The sequence below is a fragment of the Oculina patagonica genome, chromosome 11, assembly GCF_052425735.1.
Source record: "Oculina patagonica isolate OP01 chromosome 11, crgOcupat, whole genome shotgun sequence".
Taxonomy (NCBI): domain Eukaryota; kingdom Metazoa; phylum Cnidaria; class Anthozoa; order Scleractinia; family Oculinidae; genus Oculina; species Oculina patagonica.
The window spans coordinates 1,936,956-1,956,270 of record NC_135768.1 but is presented as its reverse complement, the minus strand read 5'-3'; the positions used below and the strand labels follow the sequence as shown (position 1 = coordinate 1,956,270).

General features: G+C 39.6%; 4 protein-coding genes and 1 long non-coding RNA gene across 7 annotated transcripts in view; 1 reads left to right on the top strand and 4 right to left on the bottom strand.

The window, feature by feature from the left end:
- Nucleotides 1-19,315, bottom strand: part of LOC144629454 (uncharacterized) — a 28,088-nt gene that overhangs the window by 7,975 nt on the left and 798 nt on the right. The gene's annotated exons all lie outside the window — the stretch shown is intronic.
- On the bottom strand, nucleotides 2,156-4,809 carry LOC144629441 (sterol 26-hydroxylase, mitochondrial-like). 2 transcript variants are annotated; one of them, XM_078487646.1, is made up of 2 exons: nucleotides 3,339-4,809; nucleotides 2,156-3,242 (listed from the first exon to the last, which is right to left on the bottom strand). In XM_078487646.1, exon 1 carries the CDS (start codon nucleotides 4,749-4,751, stop codon nucleotides 3,621-3,623), a length of 1,131 nt encoding a protein of 376 aa, XP_078343772.1. In that variant the 5' UTR covers nucleotides 4,752-4,809; the 3' UTR covers nucleotides 2,156-3,242; nucleotides 3,339-3,620. The 2 variants fall into 2 exon arrangements, with proteins under 2 accessions (XP_078343772.1, XP_078343773.1); XM_078487647.1 differs by having other exon boundaries at nucleotides 2,156-3,238.
- On the bottom strand, nucleotides 8,911-12,137 carry LOC144629428 (cytochrome P450 27C1-like). Its single transcript, XM_078487632.1, has one exon. The coding sequence runs from the start codon at nucleotides 11,196-11,198 to the stop codon at nucleotides 9,567-9,569; it is 1,632 nt and encodes a 543-aa protein (XP_078343758.1). The 5' UTR covers nucleotides 11,199-12,137; the 3' UTR covers nucleotides 8,911-9,566.
- Nucleotides 12,781-15,084, bottom strand: LOC144629450 (eukaryotic translation initiation factor eIF1-like). 2 transcript variants are annotated; one of them, XM_078487656.1, is made up of 3 exons: nucleotides 14,906-15,084; nucleotides 14,650-14,810; nucleotides 12,781-13,517 (listed from the first exon to the last, which is right to left on the bottom strand). In XM_078487656.1, exons 1-3 carry the CDS (start codon nucleotides 14,931-14,933, stop codon nucleotides 13,374-13,376), a joined length of 333 nt encoding a protein of 110 aa, XP_078343782.1. In that variant the 5' UTR covers nucleotides 14,934-15,084; the 3' UTR covers nucleotides 12,781-13,373. The 2 variants fall into 2 exon arrangements, with proteins under 2 accessions (XP_078343782.1, XP_078343781.1); XM_078487655.1 differs by having other exon boundaries at nucleotides 12,781-13,520; nucleotides 14,906-15,080.
- The window catches only part of LOC144629419 (vam6/Vps39-like protein), a 24,612-nt gene continuing 20,438 nt past the window's right edge, over nucleotides 15,142-19,315 (top strand). Inside the window, exons 1-5 of the mRNA XM_078487617.1 lie at nucleotides 15,142-15,507; nucleotides 17,052-17,117; nucleotides 17,831-17,898; nucleotides 18,303-18,345; nucleotides 18,580-18,674. Coding sequence (XP_078343743.1) covers nucleotides 15,435-15,507; nucleotides 17,052-17,117; nucleotides 17,831-17,898; nucleotides 18,303-18,345; nucleotides 18,580-18,674 — 345 coding nt within the window. The 5' untranslated portion in view covers nucleotides 15,142-15,434. The remainder of the gene's footprint in view (nucleotides 15,508-17,051; nucleotides 17,118-17,830; nucleotides 17,899-18,302; nucleotides 18,346-18,579; nucleotides 18,675-19,315) is intronic.

Genomic DNA, 19,315 nt, shown 5'->3' with positions numbered 1-19,315 from the left:
CTGAGGCCCTCTGCTCCTCCACTCGCATTTGAAACGGAACAATACAAATTTCCGAACTTGTACAAGTTTCACGTTTTAATTCAATTTCCTGACCTCTCGAAGGATAACTGCCCGGTTTTCGGTCAGCATGTCTCGATCATGTCGATCAGTCGGGATCACTTCAGCTTCACTCACGTTAGTCACGCAAGGTATTTTCCAACAGACCAATCAGTTTACAGCTTCAAATGTCTTCCGCATATATTTTTTTTTATCCGTCACAGTCACTCACAGGATAATAAAGTGCAATCTTCCCTGTGCTTATTTGTTACTTTATGTTGTTCTTTTAGAATGCGCATTTCAGCTACAAAATACCTCAAAGTCCGAAATCCATAAATCTTCGGAAATGAGTTTTAGTGCCGGCTTTAGATAAATAAAAATTAAAATGTTTCTTCGATTACCGAAAAGAATCGAGGAAGGGCGCTTATTCGATGCGGGCTCCTTATTTTATTGTTACTAAACTAAAAACTTTTAAGTTACTTAGTTACATTAGTTCTTATAGATTTGAATTAAATTTAAACTAACAAAAAAAATCGTTTAAAACTGAAATACAGTTATTGGAATAGGGCGCGTTTATTAGAATACCGTATTTTCTCGTTTAAACGCCCCCGGCGTTTATTTCAAACTTGGCCCGATAGAGCCGGCGTTCATTTGATTCCAGGAGTTTGTTCAAGCCCTATGTTTCTTAGAAATGATTTTTATTCATTATTTTTGGCAGCAATATATTTAGACATTATTTTTAAAGCATGTTAAACCTTTAATAACTGTTTAAGGGGTTTATTTTCAAATACAGCTTGGAGACCCGGCGTTTATTCGGCGCCTGGCGTTTAATCGAGAAAATACGGTAAGGGCGCTTATTGGATTAAGAGGGCTAGCTACAAAAAGCCTGTTCAACATAATTGAGGGAGGGAAGGGGGAAGGGAGGGAGGCGCTTACTGGAACGTGAACGCTAAATTGAGTCATTGTGGTAAAAAAAGTAAACTGACGAGCGCAGATCTCTAGCTGTAGAAGCACATGGAAAGATCAATCAGAATTACAGATAAACTGTCCGAGTTTCCGCGTGTAAAAAATACAATAGTCTGTGAACTTTCCTACTCGACTGGTACGGTGAGCGAGATTTAGGAAGAGGAGAAAGCGAGTCATGGTACCGAGAGGGGTGGGGTACGTGTGTCTGACTGGAAAACTACAAAGATCGCACGTGCTTTGGACCATTTATGCTTAGTTATAAAAACAGGGCGTAAAATCAAGATCGCCGGAAAATTTCCGGAAATATTTTTCGGAACCAGAGTAGCTCCTGAGGCACGCCTCCATTCGCAGTTGAAACGGAACAATACAAACTTCCGAACAGTTTTCACGTTTTAGTCCAATTTCCTGACCTTGTTAAGGAAAACTGCCCGGTTTTTGTAAAATGTTTAAGGTGCCACATCTTTCGATTGTTCTGCTGTTTTAGGGAATTCAAAGGATATCCAGCCAGATTTTCCGGTCAGCATCCTCAATGTGACATAGACTCAGTTTACTTCAGCTCGCGTTGAGGATGCGTGGCTCACGCTAGTCACGCAAGGAATTCTCCTACAGAATTATCTTTGTTAGTTCAGTTCTAAATTTTGCTTTATTATGCGTTTCTAACTAAAAAACGCATTTCGATCAACACTCCCGTGGCCCGTTTCGGTTCGTTTTTTTTGTTCCGCTTATAAGTTCTCCAGGATACAAGCCCCTCTGTTTATAAGCCCACCCAGAAACCCTTATGAACTTGTATAAGCCCAGGGCCTGCCCAGGGCTTATAACCGGAATTTTACGGTATGTGACTTTCTTTTTAGGCGTTTCGTTAATTAAAAGCAGATCGATCACGTTTCCAGATAGAATACAACAAACTGAGGTAGATCTCCTCTTCAGTTTTCGCGATTCTCCATAAAACGAGGCCTTGGAAGGGTTTCGCGTTCAGTGGACGTATAACAATGAAAAATCATAACGTGCGTTGTAGCGTTATAGTTATGGGGGAAATTGTCCTGGGATCATACAGTTTATTACGACATAGGAAACACTGAGAGTATTTGATATAAGGTACAAAATAAATGCTCTCTCAGATCTTAGGTAAAAGTAGTCATCCAAAAAGAAACAAGAACTTCAAGTAGTTTATAACCGGGCGGTTAATGTTGGACCACTTCTTTCAGCTTTTTGGCTAGAAAGGCACGGAGCCGCTTTGTAAAAAAAACTTTAGAAAAGCAGTCACTTGAGAAACACACAAGCCGTGTTTGCGTCAGTCACGGAGTGTGCGTGACATGAATTTTCTTTATCACGTCATCTCTTGTTTTAAACCACATGCCTGGCCGGATAAATTTCTGCTTACGCATGCAGTATTTATTTTGTTCCGGATGTTGAATAAAATAAACCCAAACCAGTTGAATGACATTAAAAAGAAGTCCATTTCACGCCAAAATAAAGACTAGACTAAGGCCATCCCGTTGTATTTCTTCGTTTAGCGTCGTCTGACGACTTAAGTCCGCGGTTTGCAAGAGTCACGGGGTTTGCGTGAACTGTAGCAGTGAGCGAAAATTCTCTTACTCACGTCCCGGCTCACGTCATCCCTTTCTTTAATAAACTTGCATCAACAAATTCCTGCCTGGGCTTGCAAATTTTTATATTGTTCCGAATCTCAAACAAACTACACTCAAACCACTTGAATGGCATAAATTGATTTCGGTTAAAATTAAAGAAGCTTTAAAATCAAGTTCTTGAAGTTTAACTGCTATTTCCCCCCCAAAAAAACAGCTTTCAGAAGCATTTGGGAAGTCGCGTGATTCGAAGCACGTAATTCTAACTGCGAGATTCGCTAGGTAATTCCCCTTTTCGTGATGACGTGTGTCCTGTGCCTTGACAAATTTTTGCTGGGTTTGCAATTTTCGTTTCGATTCCAAAAATAAACTCAAAAACACTTGCAAAACACACGAAAAATAATTCATATTTTCATTTAAAAATAGTTTGGACATGTCAAATCGCAACGTGAATGTTCAAGCCCTGAGCCAAACGCTTGAATATCAATTTAATGAACGATCGCCAGAAACATCAAAATTTGCGTGACCGTGACCTCCTTCTGGAACGATTTACCGACAAAAAAACGAAAACAAAACCCCAGGCAGATTATGAACCGGGCCCAGGCCCCGCCCGGTTAATAAACTAATCGAGTTATGGTCCAGTCCCTGAACTCTCTCTTCTGCGCGCCCTTTATGGGGGTTGAACCCAGGCGCGCGCTTGGGTTCAACCCTTATAAAGGGCGCGCGGAAGGGAGAGTTCAGCGACTGGACTAATCGAGTAAGTACGTGGGAAGCTAAGTACATATGTCTCGTATTACAATTGCTACAAAAATACTCTCGTTTAAATTTCTAACATAAAGCCTGGTCGTCATTGCCGGGCTGGGAGCCGAGCCTTGTAAGTTGCAACTCTAAAACGGGTCTGCATGTATGCTAGATTGCCCTATTAAACTCGCTAGGCTACAAAAATATAAATGTCTAGGTCTAGTTGCTCAAAAATTAGGTTAAAATACACTTTATTAGTCCATTCAGCATCATCGAAGCCAGTGTATAAGCTTATTGTCTGTCTACAAACTTCACTCTTAGAGCTCTGTCAGGAATGGTAACTCCTCGCATAAAGGGCTCAACATTCTCCGCATCATGAGGATAAGAAATCTCAAACTGCTGCACGATTCTGGCCAATAAAAGATGAAGCTCCAACTCGGCGATTCGACGACCAAGACACATTCGGGTTCCAAACCCAAAAGGAATAGAAGAGAAAGCTTCTGCAGCTTCGGTTAAAATAGCGTCTTTGTTTCGTAGCCACCGTTCTGGTATAAACGCTTCGGCATCTTTGAACACTTTCTCATCTCTTCCCATGTAAAAGTTAAGAAAGTTTAGTTGTGCCGTTCCTCCAGGAATGAGGTATCCACTTAAAACTAAATCTTCCGCAGGCTTTCGTGGGACAATTGAAAGGGCTGGATAAAGTCGCAGCGTTTCTCGCAGCCAAGCTTTCAGGTAAGGCATTTGCGCGATTGTTGTAGGGGTCGCTAATGTTGTATCTCCCAGGACTGATAATACTTCCTGTCGCAGGATCTCTTGTTTGTCAGGATTTTTCGCCATCATGTACAACATCCACTGCATCGTATTGGAAGTCGTGTCAACTCCACCAAACAGAACATCAATCACGCTTGCGAGCAGGTCATCTTTGGTCAACTTTCCACTTGACAGGAGAAACTCAAAGAAGCCTGCTTTGTCGCCTTCAGCAGGCTCTGATGGATTGCGTGACTGGCTCTTTGGTTGCTCTTCAAGTTCATTAATTCTCCTCTCAATAAACATTTCTGCGTATTCATACAACGTGTCCAAACTAGAAATAAACGTTTTAAACTGTTTAGTCTCGTATATCTTGTAGAACCAGTTCGGCAAAAATGCTATCGTGCCTATGTTGTACATAAAATCTCCCACTGCTTTTATGAAGGTTTCGGCTTCTTTGTTTACTTCTGGCTCTAGAGAACCAAATCTTTTATCAAACAACATCTCTGCAACCGACTCAAACGACCATTTGAAGAGCTCTTGGTCTAGATCGAAAACTTCGTTTTGTTTCTCTGAACCGCTAGGCTCTCGAACAGTTCGCAATCTGTGAATAAAATCTGTTATGATTTCGTTGAAACCCGAAGCGTAGTCAGCGACTTCTTTGGGTAGAAGCATTCGTTTACTTATCACACTTCGATGCTTGTACCACTCTGGGCCATCTGCAAAGAAAACACCGGGATAGCCTGTGAACAGGCTCTCCGGTCGGGGAGGGGGGAAAAAAAGAAAAAAGGAAGAGCGGAGGGGGGGCTACGAATAAAAAGGCTAACATCATCATAATAAAAAAAATAATAAAAAAATAATAAAAATAATAATAAAAAGGCTAACATCATCGGGAGCCTGCTCGCAGGCTAACACCGGGAAGCCTTTGTCGTTTCTCGCGGTAGTATTCAAGAACGGGGTTATGAAGTCGTTGTGGATATTTTGGCTCAGCTCGCAATACTTTCGCTACATCTGCAGGATCTGCTATACAAACCATCGTAACACCAGGGATCTGAGCTCGGAATATTCTGCCATATTTTTGGACGTCTTTCGCTTGCGCAGATATCATTCGTTTCAAAAGCGGCTCGCCTTTCGTCCCAACAAAAAGCGTCCAAACTGTCCCTATAACTGGAAGGCTGACAGGACCTGGCAGATCTGATATTGTCTTGATAGGCTGTTTTGCAGTGTCAATATTAATAGGGACTTTAAGATACCAGGACGGCTGACCTCGAGGACGGTGCGAGGACGGTAGAATTTCGCGAGGAGGACTGGGTTGATGTTGACGTTCTTGGCAGGAACTATCAACGTTAAGAGCCGGCCTGTGTGAACGGAGGACGGCTCCGTTAGTGGATCAACAATTCCTTAGCCCAAAACATGTGAAGAAAAACATCAGGCGCTTCTAGCGAAAAGTCCGGGACGAGAAAGCACAATTTTCATTCACAGGGTACAAATTCCAAGTGAAATTTTTGTAGAAACACAAGCAAGAAAGTTCATAATTTCACCCACGTGGCTTCGCCATCAGCGTTTATGCGAAGTACAGCAAATATATTCGCAACCGCAAATAAAACTTAACTTCTTAACTTTTTATCAGTACCAAACCAAGAATACCATAAAGGAGCGCCTAACAAAGTAACAGAATTAAAAAATAATGAGATTGTTAAATGAAATCAAACAAAAAGCATCCACGTTCACTGGTGGACGGCAAAACTCTACTTCTCACGTCCTTGACAACAGCTGGACGGAGCTGGACGGCAATGTGCGTGGAGCGGGCATGCGCAATATAGGCTACGCGCGAAAAATTACTTCCGGTCAGCCGTCCTCAAGGTCAGCCGTCCAGGTATCTTAAAGTCCCTATTGTTTACACTGGACGACAAAACCCTTGTCCATTGTTTTGTCTTGAAAAGAACAGTTCGACTGGAACCATCGAGGATAGAAGGAGACATTTTTGTTCTTCCAATATAGGCCATCTTATCATCGATCCTTGGTCGATCCGATTAGTTATTCGCAAGATTTCTGATCTTTCCCGACCATGGAAAGCGTGACCGTTTTCCATCAGAGCCTGCGCGATAACCATCAGCGGCAACTGAATTAACATCCATTCTTCATGTATGCAGACATCTATTGTAAACGCTCTTTTTCTTGGCCATCATGATAGGTCTAAACATTTAATATAAACAAACGCAATGTTGGAAAAATTATTCCTTTTTATTTGACGTTTCGTATGCTTCTACATACATCCTTACTCTGGTTACCAGAGGATTTTTTTTCGCGCGCAGCGGATCGGTACGTTGAAAAGGAAGTAACAACCAAATAATTAAAAATCAAGGAAAATAAGAATTTTAGATGACGAAAAACAGATGAGGCCATCCCAATAAAATGTTTCGTTTCCCATCGCCCCGTCTCTTGTGATGGTGGGTCGGTCGGTCGGGCAAAAAAAAAGAAGAATGAACACTTGAAGGGTTTTGGGTTCCAGAAAAGGCCGGGCTGCTAAGTAAGAAAGCCTGATTACAAAGTCAACTCGAAAACGTGGTCTTTTCGTTCGTTATTCCTTAACAGTCTTGAAATAACGTAGTATCGATGTTTATTAAAGACAAAGACGTCACATCATACCAATTGTTGTAAATAAAACAAGATCGTGTGCTTGTGAAATGAAGTACAACGAAGTATAACGATATTCCCGATACAACGATGAATATGATATGTCCCGGCAATAGTAAAATGTATGGGACGGAACCCCGATATAACGATTCCTCGATATAACGATATAATTTTACTGCCCCCTTGGCATATCGTTATATCGGTGTTCCACTGTACTTGCTTCTTTGACTAGTGAATCGGAATTCTTTTTTTTTTTTTTACTTTTCGAAAAAAAAAGGAGCCGGTCGGGCAATGGGAAACGAAACATTTTATTGGGATGGCCTGATGAAAAAAAAATGCGTATTGAAAAAATGCAAATTAATGAAGATTAAGTTTTTTGCTGACAACATAATCATTTAGGGCATTTTTTAATTAGGGATTTGAAGCCATATAAAATGGTGTTCCTTTCAGAAGAAGTACTGCATCTGTTTTCTAACTTTTCATTCGAGCAACCCAAAATATAAAGACTTACTAAGAAGGGTAAATAATCCTAAAGTTTCACAGTTTTGATTACTTTTTTTGATTACTTTTGATTACTTTGATTACTTACTAACCCGAAAAAATAAAGACTTACTAAGAGAAAAGTCTTTTAAGCCCCCTCCCCCCCCCACTTAAAGTCACTAGTCAGCACCCCCCTCCCTCCCCCACCTGGAAAACTGTTCCGCCGTCCCTGTAAGGTGCGTCTTTTTAAGCATTTTGAAAGGACCTTTTGAATGCTCACATGACATTTTCCTATATTGACGGATGCGCAATGAAGCAGATGAAGCAAGTTAAATGGGAAGTTAGCTAGGCTTGATAATGTAATCTGCCCTGAATATTCAGCTTGCAGCACATGAAACCTTGCACGAAGAAGGATCAAGAAGATCGAGTCACTGTTTTACTTTTCGCACGTGCACGGATTGCGCCTAGGCCTTTCTCGATTATGCTAGTAAAACTGAATATAAGAAGAAGATCTGAATATAAGAAGAAGATCAAGAGTTGTTCATAATCCTAGAAATTCTCGCATAAAGCCAAAAAAATGTCTGATTTCTTTAAAAAATGCCACTTGAATTCCAAAGAATGCTTTGTTTTATTTCAAACAAAACGTACGAACTCAAGATTACATTAAGGGGTATTAAATGGTCTTTGCGAGCATTTGCGAGCATGCAAGCACAGCGTTTTTCTTTGCGAGCACGAGCATTGACAAAAATTAGCGAGCAACGAGCACTTTTCAAAAACCTACCTCTACTAAAAAACGAGCATACGAGCACTTGTAAAAATGTGCGAGCACGAGCAAACGAGCACCCACTAAAATTTTGCGAGCATTGCGAGCACTGCGACATTTTGAGGGACCATTCTTGACTCCTACATTATATGCTCAGATCAACAACAGGTAATACTTAATAATTGTTTGTTTATAAAAATAAGAAATAAAAAAAAAATATTAAATTTTTAATTTTTGTTTTAAAAAAAAACACACACGTAACACAAGTAGACAAGTAACACAGCGCACAAACAGTCGAAACAGACAGAAAACAATCAAATTAAGTAATCAAAACTGTGAAACTTTAGGATTATTTACCCTTCTGAGTTCTGAGTGCTGAAATCTGGATCACACTCATGAAAAATGACAGAAAATGCTAGCAATTCTTTTTCAAGAAAAAACGAAAAAAAAAAATGCTCGTTTTCCCAAAAAATGCCGAAAAAAATGGTAGCATAATCGAGAAAGGCCTAATTGCGCCAACGCTGCAAAGAATTTGTTTTTTTTTTTGGCAATTTGCACGAATGTTGACCTGAACTAGTGTGACTGGCCTACTGTGATGGACGGCCGTCTTTGCAGTTCGAGAACAGAAGTGTGGAACGGCTTCAGTTGACGGACTTTGTCAGTTGAAAGGCAAAGCTTTGGTTCCCAGGCAAATAGAAAACAAGTTAACAAAAATCAATAACAATAGCATACTAACAACAGACAAACAAGCAAACAGAAAGACAAATTAACAACAATAGTACAACAGGACTTTAAATTTTCACAATCCGGCCATCTTATTGTTCTATGTAGCTCAAGACCTGGCATGGGATCTGCAGCGCGATAGATTTCGGTTTCGTCCAACGAAAGGAGTTCTTGAATAGCACTCTAAATGCGAAGAACATCGTGTTGGGGCGGGGTCTGTCAGCATTTTTTTCTAATTTTATGAAACCTTTATTGAAAACACTCAAACTTACAACAAAAGTTACATCATTATCATACTAAGCTAACTTACATGTAACATTACACTTGAGCGTTACTGATCAAAATTACCTTATTATAGGAAATTAACGATACACGTTATTAACGCAAATTTCAAAAACTCGCCTTAATTTTATTTACGTTAACGCGTTTACTATAAGCATCTGACCAGAAATTTTCTTAAATTCGCGTTAAATATATTTCGCGTACATTTTGTACGCGTTGTTAAAATGCTTCGTTATATTCCTATAATAAGGTATAGTAAACGGTGTACAACACGATACACAGATGATAATTAGCACAAATCGAAAATTAAGGGTGTTTTAACAGGTTATTCCGTTGCTATGGTAACCAATGACATCAAGAAAATAACCATAATGATTCGACATTTGTTTGATACCATTTTTTAAGCAGTAACTAATACGTATTTCTAGCGCTGACCCATCAAAGTATAAGAGCTGGAAAGTGTTGGAGAAAGTTATCATCCTCCGCGCTGGGGATTATGAACAACTCTTGATCTTCTTCTTATATTCAGATTATAATTGATGAGATAAATATTTACTTTTCAATTCTAGTCAATATCATCAACATCATCAACATCAGTTTATTACTTATTGTCTGTCCAAAAACTTAACTCTAAGAGCTCTGTCGGGAATAGTGACTCCTCTGGCAAAGGGCTCAACATTCTCTGCATCACGAGGATAAGAAATCTCAAACTGCTGCACGATTCTGGCCAATAAAGGATGAAGCTCCAACTCGGCGATTCGACGGCCAAGACACATTCGGGTTCCAAACCCAAAAGGAATAGAAGAGAAAGCTTCTGCGGCTTCGGTTAAAATAGCGTCTTTCTTTCGCAACCATCGTTCTGGTTTAAACGTTTGGGCATCTTCGAAGATTTCCTCATCCCTACCCATGTAAAAGGAAAGAAAGTTTACTTGAGCCGTTCCACCAGGAATGAGGTATCCACTTAAAATCAAATCTTTGGACGGCATTCGTGGAATAACTGAAAGGACAGGGTAGAGTCGCAGCGTTTCTCGCAGCCAAGCTTTCAGATAAGGCATTTGCGCGATTGTTGTGGGGGTCGCTAATGTTGTATCTCCCAGGATTGATAATACTTCCTGTCGCAGGATCTCTTGTTTGTCAGGATTTTTCGCCATCATGTACAACATCCACTGCATCGTGTTGGAAGTTGTGTCAACTCCAGCAAACAGAACATCAATCACGCTTGCGAGCAGGTCATCTTTGGTCAACTTTCCACTTGACAGGAGAAACTCGAAGAAGCCCGCTTTGTCGCCTTCAGCAGGCTCCGATAGATTGCGTGACTGGTCTTTTTGTTGCTCTTCAAGTTCATTAATTCTTCTCTTGATAAACAATTCAGCATATTCGTACATCGTGTCCAAACTAGAGGAAAACGTTTTAAACTGTTTAGTCTCGTAGATCTTGTAGAACCAGATGGGCAAAAATCCTACCCCGATTACATGGTACAGAAAATCTCCCACTGCTTTTATGAAGGTTTCGGTTTCTTTGTTTACTTCCGGTTCCAGACAACCAAATCTTTTATTAAACAACATCTCTGCGACAGACTCGAATGACCATTTGAAGAGCTCTTTGTCGAGATCGCAAACTTCGTTGTCTTTCTCTGAACCGCTAGGCTCTCGAACGGTCCGCAATCTGTCAATAAAATCCGTTATAATTTCGTTGAAACCGGAAGCGTAGTCAGCGACCTCTTTGGGTCGAAGCATTCGTTTACTTATCACACTTCGATGCTTGTACCACTCTGGGCCATCTGCGAAGAAAACACCAGGAAGCCTTTGTCGTTTCTCGCGGTAATATTTGAAAACGGGGGACTTGATTCGTTGAGGATACTTTGGCTCAGCTCGCAGTACTTTCGCTACATCTGCGGGATCTGCCAAGGAAACCATTGTAACACCAGGGATCTGAACTCGGAATATTCTGCCATATTTTTTGACGTTTTCCGCTTGCTTGGACAAAATTCGCTTCAAAGGTGGCTCGCCTTTCGTCCCAACAAAGAGCGTCCAAACTGTCCCTATAACTGGAAGGCTCACAGGACCTGGCAGATCTGATATCGTCTTGATAGGCTCTTTTGCTGTGTCATTATTTGCACTGGACGATAATGTACTGAGTGGAAGAGTCCATGGCCAAATTTTTGTCTTGAAAAGGACAGATCGACTGGAAACAGCCAGAATAGAATGAGAAATTTTAATTCGTGCAATGTAGGCCATCTTGTGATTATCATCGATCAGCGAGATTCTTTCCCAACCAAGGATAGCGTACAACTGCAAGCAAGGCTGATCATACTACGTGAAAAATAGGCTTTGCGAGACAACACCACGACGTTCACGACTTTGAACTTACTTGTCCCCCGAATCACGCGCTGCCACATCACGTGTTTCGGGGGACAAGAAATAGGTAGGTTGTGCCTACCACATTTAAGTTATTTTGCTTTGCGAGACTCCATCGTGACACTTTGAATTTCTTGTCCCCCGAAACACGTGATGTGGCAGCGCGTGATTCGGGGGACAAGTAAGTTCAAAGTACGGAACTTGATACAGTGTACGGGTTATTGGGCAATTTATTTGCGTTGGCCTTTGGGCTGGCGTCATTTAGATTCGCTACACCGCGCGCGCGCTGATGAGTTCCAATAAGAACGAAACAGCTGTCCGCGGTTGCAATCCTGCTGTATCGGTTCCAGTCGTGGTGTTGTCTCGCAAAGCCTATTTTTCACGTAGTATGATCAGCCTTGCTTGCAGTTGTTTGTTATTTCATTTTATTGCTGATCAGATCTCTCAGTAGATCCTACGAATAGCAGCATTATCGTTTGCGGTCCCTTGCAGTTTTAGCCTTACAAGGATAGCGTGACCTTTCCGCCTCAAAACCTGCACTATAATCGTCAGCGGCGACTATATTGAAAATACGTACTTCATGTATGTGAATACATTTTGTACCTGTGCTTTTCTGTAAATTTGGAGGCATGCTGAAGACCACATATCAAATGTTTCTTGAATTGTCGCATTGTGTTAAAGCAGTTTTTCTAAATTTTGCCCCAAACGTGTCCTCTTTATTTTCCGTAGTTTGCACCCTTGTTCAGGAGGGTATTCAGCAAAACTATTGTACTCAGACAGGACCCACCACTCTGCAAAAAGACAGGTGGTCTCTTCATGTACGCCTTGTGCAGGCCTGCGCCTTGTGTAAATATTTGTATTCTATACACGAGTCGAAAACTTAAAACGCCTAGAACTGCTTTCGCGCGATACAAATCGCCAAGAAAACGGCATAAAAACAAACCTTACAGCAAGGCGCCCAAAAGTGTGACCACTTTTAATTTATTCACATTCTTTTGTGCAGATTTAATCCAATCAGAAGTCAACTCCAAGCTATTCACGGCTTTTGATTGGATTAAATCTGCACAAAAGAATGTGAATAAATTAAAAGTCGTCACACTTTTGGGCGCCTTGCTGTAACAATGCGAAAAAAAATTTCTACCTCATTTTACTACAAATACGAGTCGTGGAAAAGCCGATTTTAGAAAGCCTAAATATTTACAATAGCATGGGTATACTGTGACCTCACAAACATAGGATGGTAAGCCTGTGGTCTAAACTCAAATTTTGAAGCCAATAAAATTTGTCCAGTTGGCTAGACAAGTGGTATCTTGTATAATCCCCCTACCCCTACACAAGGTGGGTCCTCGTCGAGTACACTTGTTATGACCACTAAGTTCTCTTAAATGAAAATTATTTAACAATTATTTTGAACACAGCACAAATGTATTGCATTAAACTAAGATGTTCTTTGTAAGCAAAGTCAATGTTTCACTACCTTTATTTCTCATTTTTAAAGGAAGCTACGTGTATTTCTAGATATGCAGACTCTTCAAAACAACAGAAGCCTAAAAATAGACTATCAAAAGGGAACAAAGAAGGCTGTTAATTTAACTTGAAAAAAATTAGCCTGCGTAGCTGGCGGTATTGTTGGGCTTGTGTGCACTTTAAAACCCAACAGTACTGCCAACTACGCAGGCGGGAAAAAATGACAGACTTTATTTAAAATTTTAGGACTTGCCATCTGAAATGAAGCTCCTTTGACATAAACTTTCTTTATTAATAATTTTTCCGATTGGCTTGTAATACCACAACCAATGATCTTCATGTATGTACTAGATAGATGTTAAAAGAATATCTCCTTGACTTTCATCTTACATGTATCTTACAAACAAAATTTTTAGCCATTCAAAATATATCACTGAAAGCAGCAGTGTTTTAAGTAACAATGTTTCGCCACTCAAACAGTTCCAATTTATGAATGAATCAACCATTGTTCTAAGAGTTTTTAATTCTGTGTGACCAAATACAAATCTATATACAAGCAGAACATAGTCTAAGTGGTGTCATAAAGTTTTAAAAACCATGGACATTTAACTGCTCTGGTTTAGCTAGTTCGATGGCTTGAAGAAACTCCTTGACATTATTACGTTGGTCGCCCTGTAGCTGTATCACCTCTCCGTACTCCACATTTTCAATGACTGTTCCGTTACACTTAAACTGCTACAAAGGATGAATCAATACAGAACATAATCAGAATTAAGGATGCTATGCAAATACTTTGCACTTACTTAAATATAATAGACCTTGTGCAAAAATGGTTGTCATTCATTTCTGTTGTTTGGTCAAGTTTCTTAAAATGTTGATGGTAATACTTGAAAATATATAGAATAACACAATAAAAAGTTCTAGTGTTTTTGGTTAAAAGGTTGCAGCTTTGTGACTTTAAAGCAAGCCGCACACTAGAGCGTCTAGCTGAGCTAACAGCCTCGCATACCCATTTGCTCAGCAGATTTCTCTCGTGTGCAGACATTTTTTTGTGAGAATTTTACCTCGCGAGGCCTTTTGCCACAAGAAGAAAAATCCTCAACATGTGCGGGTGATGTGAGCTACTTGCATACTTACTCCCCAGGATATAGAGCAGTTTTCAGTTGAGTGTCGTAAAACCAAAACCAAAGTTTTTACTCTGGCCAATCACAAAGGACACAGACAATCCAGTGAACCAATCAAAACTCGAAGCAAATACACGTAGCTGGTGCGAAGCATGGGAAAACGTGCGGGAGCGAGTCAGGATTGGTTTTGATTTTAGTTCTGATTGGCTGAGAAAGTGGCGCGAGATTTTTAAGCCAATCACTAAGCGTAGTAATGCAAAACTAAAGCAAACGCAATTTACTTTTGACACTCAAGTGAAAACCGCTCTATATAGCACATGACATAATAATTAATTAACATAAGATGAGGATTGCATCATCCCTTTTCATTTAAACTTTTGACAGTTGCACATTTGAGCATAACACAAATCCATTTGGACCATAAATAAACTTGCACTAAGCTATCACCAAACTGGTAGTAATTTTCAGCACTGATGAGAAAGTAGATTAAAATTACCATTTAGCTTATATTCAAATATACAAATAAATATACAGAATAAAAAGTCTATAGACGAGCGAAATATTTTATAGAGTCTTTATAGTTGGCCGAACATAAAATTCTTGAGTATCTCAAAAAAGTTTCTGTCGATCGATTGAATAACTTTCTTACATTGGAAAATAAAATAAAAAATAATTACCTCAAAAACTAATGTGATCGCCAGAAACATTTTGAAGCATACAAATTCTCAACATTTACGAACCTTTTTGAACGCTTTCACGAGTTTCTTTAGGTCGTAGGAATCGTTAATTCCTTGGACTGTTGTTAGAGTCTTTCGACCACTTCGTTGCTGTATACGAATATGTATTGGCTGGTCTTGCTTCGATGTTTCGTTGACACCCTTAGCCGCATCCGAAAAAGGATCTACAAATTATCAAACAGCGAAAATGTTATTGAAGAAAACAGCGACGGATGCTTTCAACGTATGCTTAAAAAATTGCAATAGAAAGGGAAAATACCGTAAGTTTGCAAGTTCTGGATTGACATGCGAGCTTCTTGACACCAACTCGGTGAAAATATGGTCAAATTAAATTAGGATGTATTTGATTCAAAACGATTCCACAACACACTGCACTTTCTTCTTGTTCCAGAAGTTATCTGACGAGATCGAGAAGAGAAGCTTGCTAACCGGAAGTGATGTCATGGTACGTCATCAATCATGTGATTTGCACACAAGAAGTCCTCTTCGAGCGCCCAGACATCACAACAATAAACCGCGAATATTTCAAAAAAGACAAGAAATAATCTTACTTAAACAACGTCAAGGGATTTCAACCGAATTGTTGTACCTTCTTCTCGCTGGATTTTCATTCTCGTCGAATTTTTTTGCTTAAAAATAACAATCATCATTTGAGTGTTTTCAACTGTCTTCGAATGACTGCAGGCTCAGAATATTGGTTTTCTTCCAAGAAAGCAAGTCATGACTTAGCGGACATGCAATCATGTGTTCCTATAGTTTAGCTCCTGCAATTCAACTGATATGCAAACATGCACGATGCATTTGAACATGCAGTTATCTTGGAGAAGTTGCCATTACAAATAGAGTGCATCGCTACATTTGGTAAGAAGAATTAGTGTGATATAAGTAGCTAATTAAACTTGCATTTTATTAGCTTACTGAAAATATATCCCCTAATTAAACAGCGTACTGAGAAGTTTATCTTTCTTTTAGTGTGGATTCTGATTTCCGTTCTCATTTCAATTGTCCAAGGATTAAAATTAACTGCTGTTTAGTATTTTTAATCTATTATTTTGTTACTAAATTTATTTGGCATCAGGTTTACTAGGTGGAGTTTAATAGGAAAACTTGTTTTTCATTCATTTGTATTTACTCCTTAAAATATTAAGTAGTTTGTATAGTGTGATCGTCTGGGTGAGAGTAATTCTGAAAAGAACTGTTGTTGGTGACTGATATTTTGACAGCCTGAGCGGAAGTCATCTTCAGAGTTAAGTGATACTCTTTCGCCCAGATTGTCCAAGCGTCAGTCACCAACAGCAGTTCTTTTTAGAATTGAATGAACACTCTATACAAACTATTGATACTCTTTAATAGGTTCAAATCATTTACTATGAAACATATTAAGAATAAGTTTACTAAAGGTAGTGTCATCCAATATGTCTGACTCAGTCGATATTGTCCGACAGTTGACCAATATGGTCAGCCAATAGATGACCGATCAGCCAAGTGTTGACTGACTATTGGCTGACTTATAGCCCATCAAATTTCTGTTTAAAAATGTCAGGAAAACAGGCAACACAAATGGAAGTTAAAGTTTCATTTTCAATGTCACAGGGAGACAGAAAACAAAAATGGAAATTCAAATTTCATTTTCTAATGGCAGGGTTCAAAATAATTTTTGGATAGTTGCCGGTCATGTTGACCGGCCAAACCGATTTTAGCCCGGTCACATGTCGTTTCTGACCGGTCAAAATATTGAAATAGAAGTCGCTTTTGCTCTTTGTTGAATCATCTTTGTTGGTGTGGTGGAAAAGGACCTGCCATCTCTTCACTGTATTGCCTGCATTTTTTTGGTTGCGATAGCGCCTTTCAATTAACTGAGGCAGAATTCAAAGAACTCTCACGTTGTTTTCCATCTTTCGCGCTCTAATCAGACGCCTTACAAAGCTAAAAAGTAGAAAGTTACAAAGCTTTGAACACTTTTCCGACCGTGCATGTTCTTTTCTTCGACGTTTCGCGTAATACTGAAGTATAAAACTGACTTGAACAAAACTACACGGATCAAAAACTAGTGAAAAAAATGCATCATGTTTCTAAGTAGAAATGACATTTATACTTCAAGTATTTCAGATAAGGAATTTACTTTGGAGTTATCTGTGGTTTGAACGTTGTATATTAAGCAAAAACTTAATATTGCCACTTGTTCAAAAAGTTATTAGAATTAACATTATAAACTGGTATTATAACAAATTTTTCTGGTCTGGTGCATGACCGGTCAAAATGTCCGGCAAACCGAACGTTTGTCCGGACAAATTGCCATCTTGGCCGGACATTGTCCTTTGACCGGCCGTTATTTTGAGCCCTGAATGGCTTATGAAGGTGGTTGATACTAAAAAGTGCACACATTCAATGATATTTGTTTCCAGGTGACAATCTCCTTGTTGGGACAAGGCAGGGACACTTGCTCCTGTATGGCGTCAAGGATGGTACAGGTGATGTAGAATTCTGTGGTGTTCATAATTAGCAGTGAGATGTACCTATAAACAGAAGATTGGATAGGGGGCCTTGTTATCTGCATTTTATGGTATAATTATGCAGTTAAAAGATTCCATACTTAATATATTAGTACAGTGGAACCTCGATTTAACGAACCTCTATATAACAAAGCCCCCGATATAACGAAGGATATTTTTTGTCCCAGCAATTGCAAAATATATGGAAAAGAACCTCGATATAATGAAACCTTGATATAGCGAACACATTTTGCCAGTCCCTTGGTCCTTCGTTACAGTGTATATCGAGGTTCCACTGTAAAGCCTTTAAAGCACAACTGGCTCATAGCTCTCAGCAGTTAACTCTGGTTTTGGTGAGATGAAGCAGCTACGACTCTTGTTCCCTGGATGGGATGTTAGTCCATCACAGATTACTCCCCAGCATTCTGTCAGGTTCCAGCAATTCACTGGTATCCATACATGTATATAATATTGTGTGGAGAGGGGCATTGTGAGAGAAGAGAGTCTTGCACAAGAACACGACAGTGGCCCTGGGTAGGGCTCAAACGGTGACACCCGGACCCATTCGATCCTGAGTCCAGCGTACTAACCATTAGGCCACCATGCATCCCACGTACTTAAATACATAATGTAATTATAAATAATTGGATAGTACTTCTGTTGATATTTGATTTTGTTTCTGTTTCTAACAGGAGACAGTAGGTTTGAGGTTGAGCTACGAAGCTCAAACAAGTTGTTCTCAAAAAAGCCTATTTTGCAGGTAGGAATATGTAACAAACTTGGCTACATTTGTTTGTGAGAAATGAATAGATTGAATCTTGAATAGGTTGAAATACTTTTGCCCATAGCTTGCATGGCAGGTGAATTTGAAGCATTAAAATGAAATATGTGAGCAAAATCTGAAGGAAAAAACTTTCCTTCCTTCACTCGCATTCTTTGGGGCTTTCATTTCCATGCTAAAGTCCTCGGAAAGGACTGTTACTCAAGCTTGTATGTCCTCTGGTAGCACAAAAAAAAAACAATTTTTTGGGTGAATTCCTAAGGGGAGGGGTAAATTTCAAAGGGGGCAGGAGTGGATTCTCCCAGTGGGGACATGACGGTACCTGTCTCAAGTCGTCCCAGCCTGAGTTTGTAGTAACTGTAATTCTATTCATTGTCTTGCAGTTAGCAGTTGTGGAACAACTAAATTTGCTGATAAGTTTGTCAGGTAAACAGTAATCTAAAAAATAAATAATGTTTATTTCTTAAATTGATGATTTATATTACATTGCATAATGGCATATTCATCAAGTGATGATGTTGGTTTGTTATTGTGTTATGGTATGGGTATTATTAAATATTGTTTTTGGATTTGTTTTACATTAGTGGTGATCATAAGACCAAGAAATTCTCTGGTCTGAGCATTTAATTTAATTTTCTCTGTCTTTCTCTTCTTTGCCAGATAATGTGATTAGTGTGCATAACCTGGAGACGTTTGCTCTCAAGTTTACTCTGCATAAAACAAAAGGAGCCACAGTTTTTGCTGTAGATATCAAGGTTAGTTCTAAGAACCAAATTGACCCACCCAATGGACCTATCTTGGTTTCCATAGTTAATTAAGGTCATTGCCCTGAAATAGAACTGAACACAATTTTTTAACCAAACTTCGCCTACTGGTTTATTACTTTAAGGGAACTTAAATTTTGAAATAAAAAAGGGGGTCACCAGATTCGTTTATTAGCAGGAAGACCTTGTATATTCCATATAATTCCTTTAAAATTCCACTGCGAGTACTAGCAAAGTACACGTTTTTAAAGATACATTATTTTTCAAACACAAAAATTGATCTGTTTTCATTTTACAGAAAGAATTTGATCGCTACACCAAAAATATGAGAAAAAAATGATAGGTCACCAGGCTCGTTTAGCAGAAAGTGACAATTTACTTCTCTCGCGGACTAAGCCACATAGAAAATAGCCGCCATTTTGTTTATGTGCGCGCGCTCGCGTGCGCTAATTACGCGTAAAATTCTGCGCAGTAAGGATGCGCAATGCAATACAGGGCAATGACCTTAAGTGACTTGGAGTACTGCTTTTCACCCTGGATTGGATGCAAGTCCATCGCAGGCAGGGAGGCGCGGTGGCCTAATGGTTAGCGCGCTCGACTCCGAGTCGAACGGCCCAGGTTCGAGGCGTAGC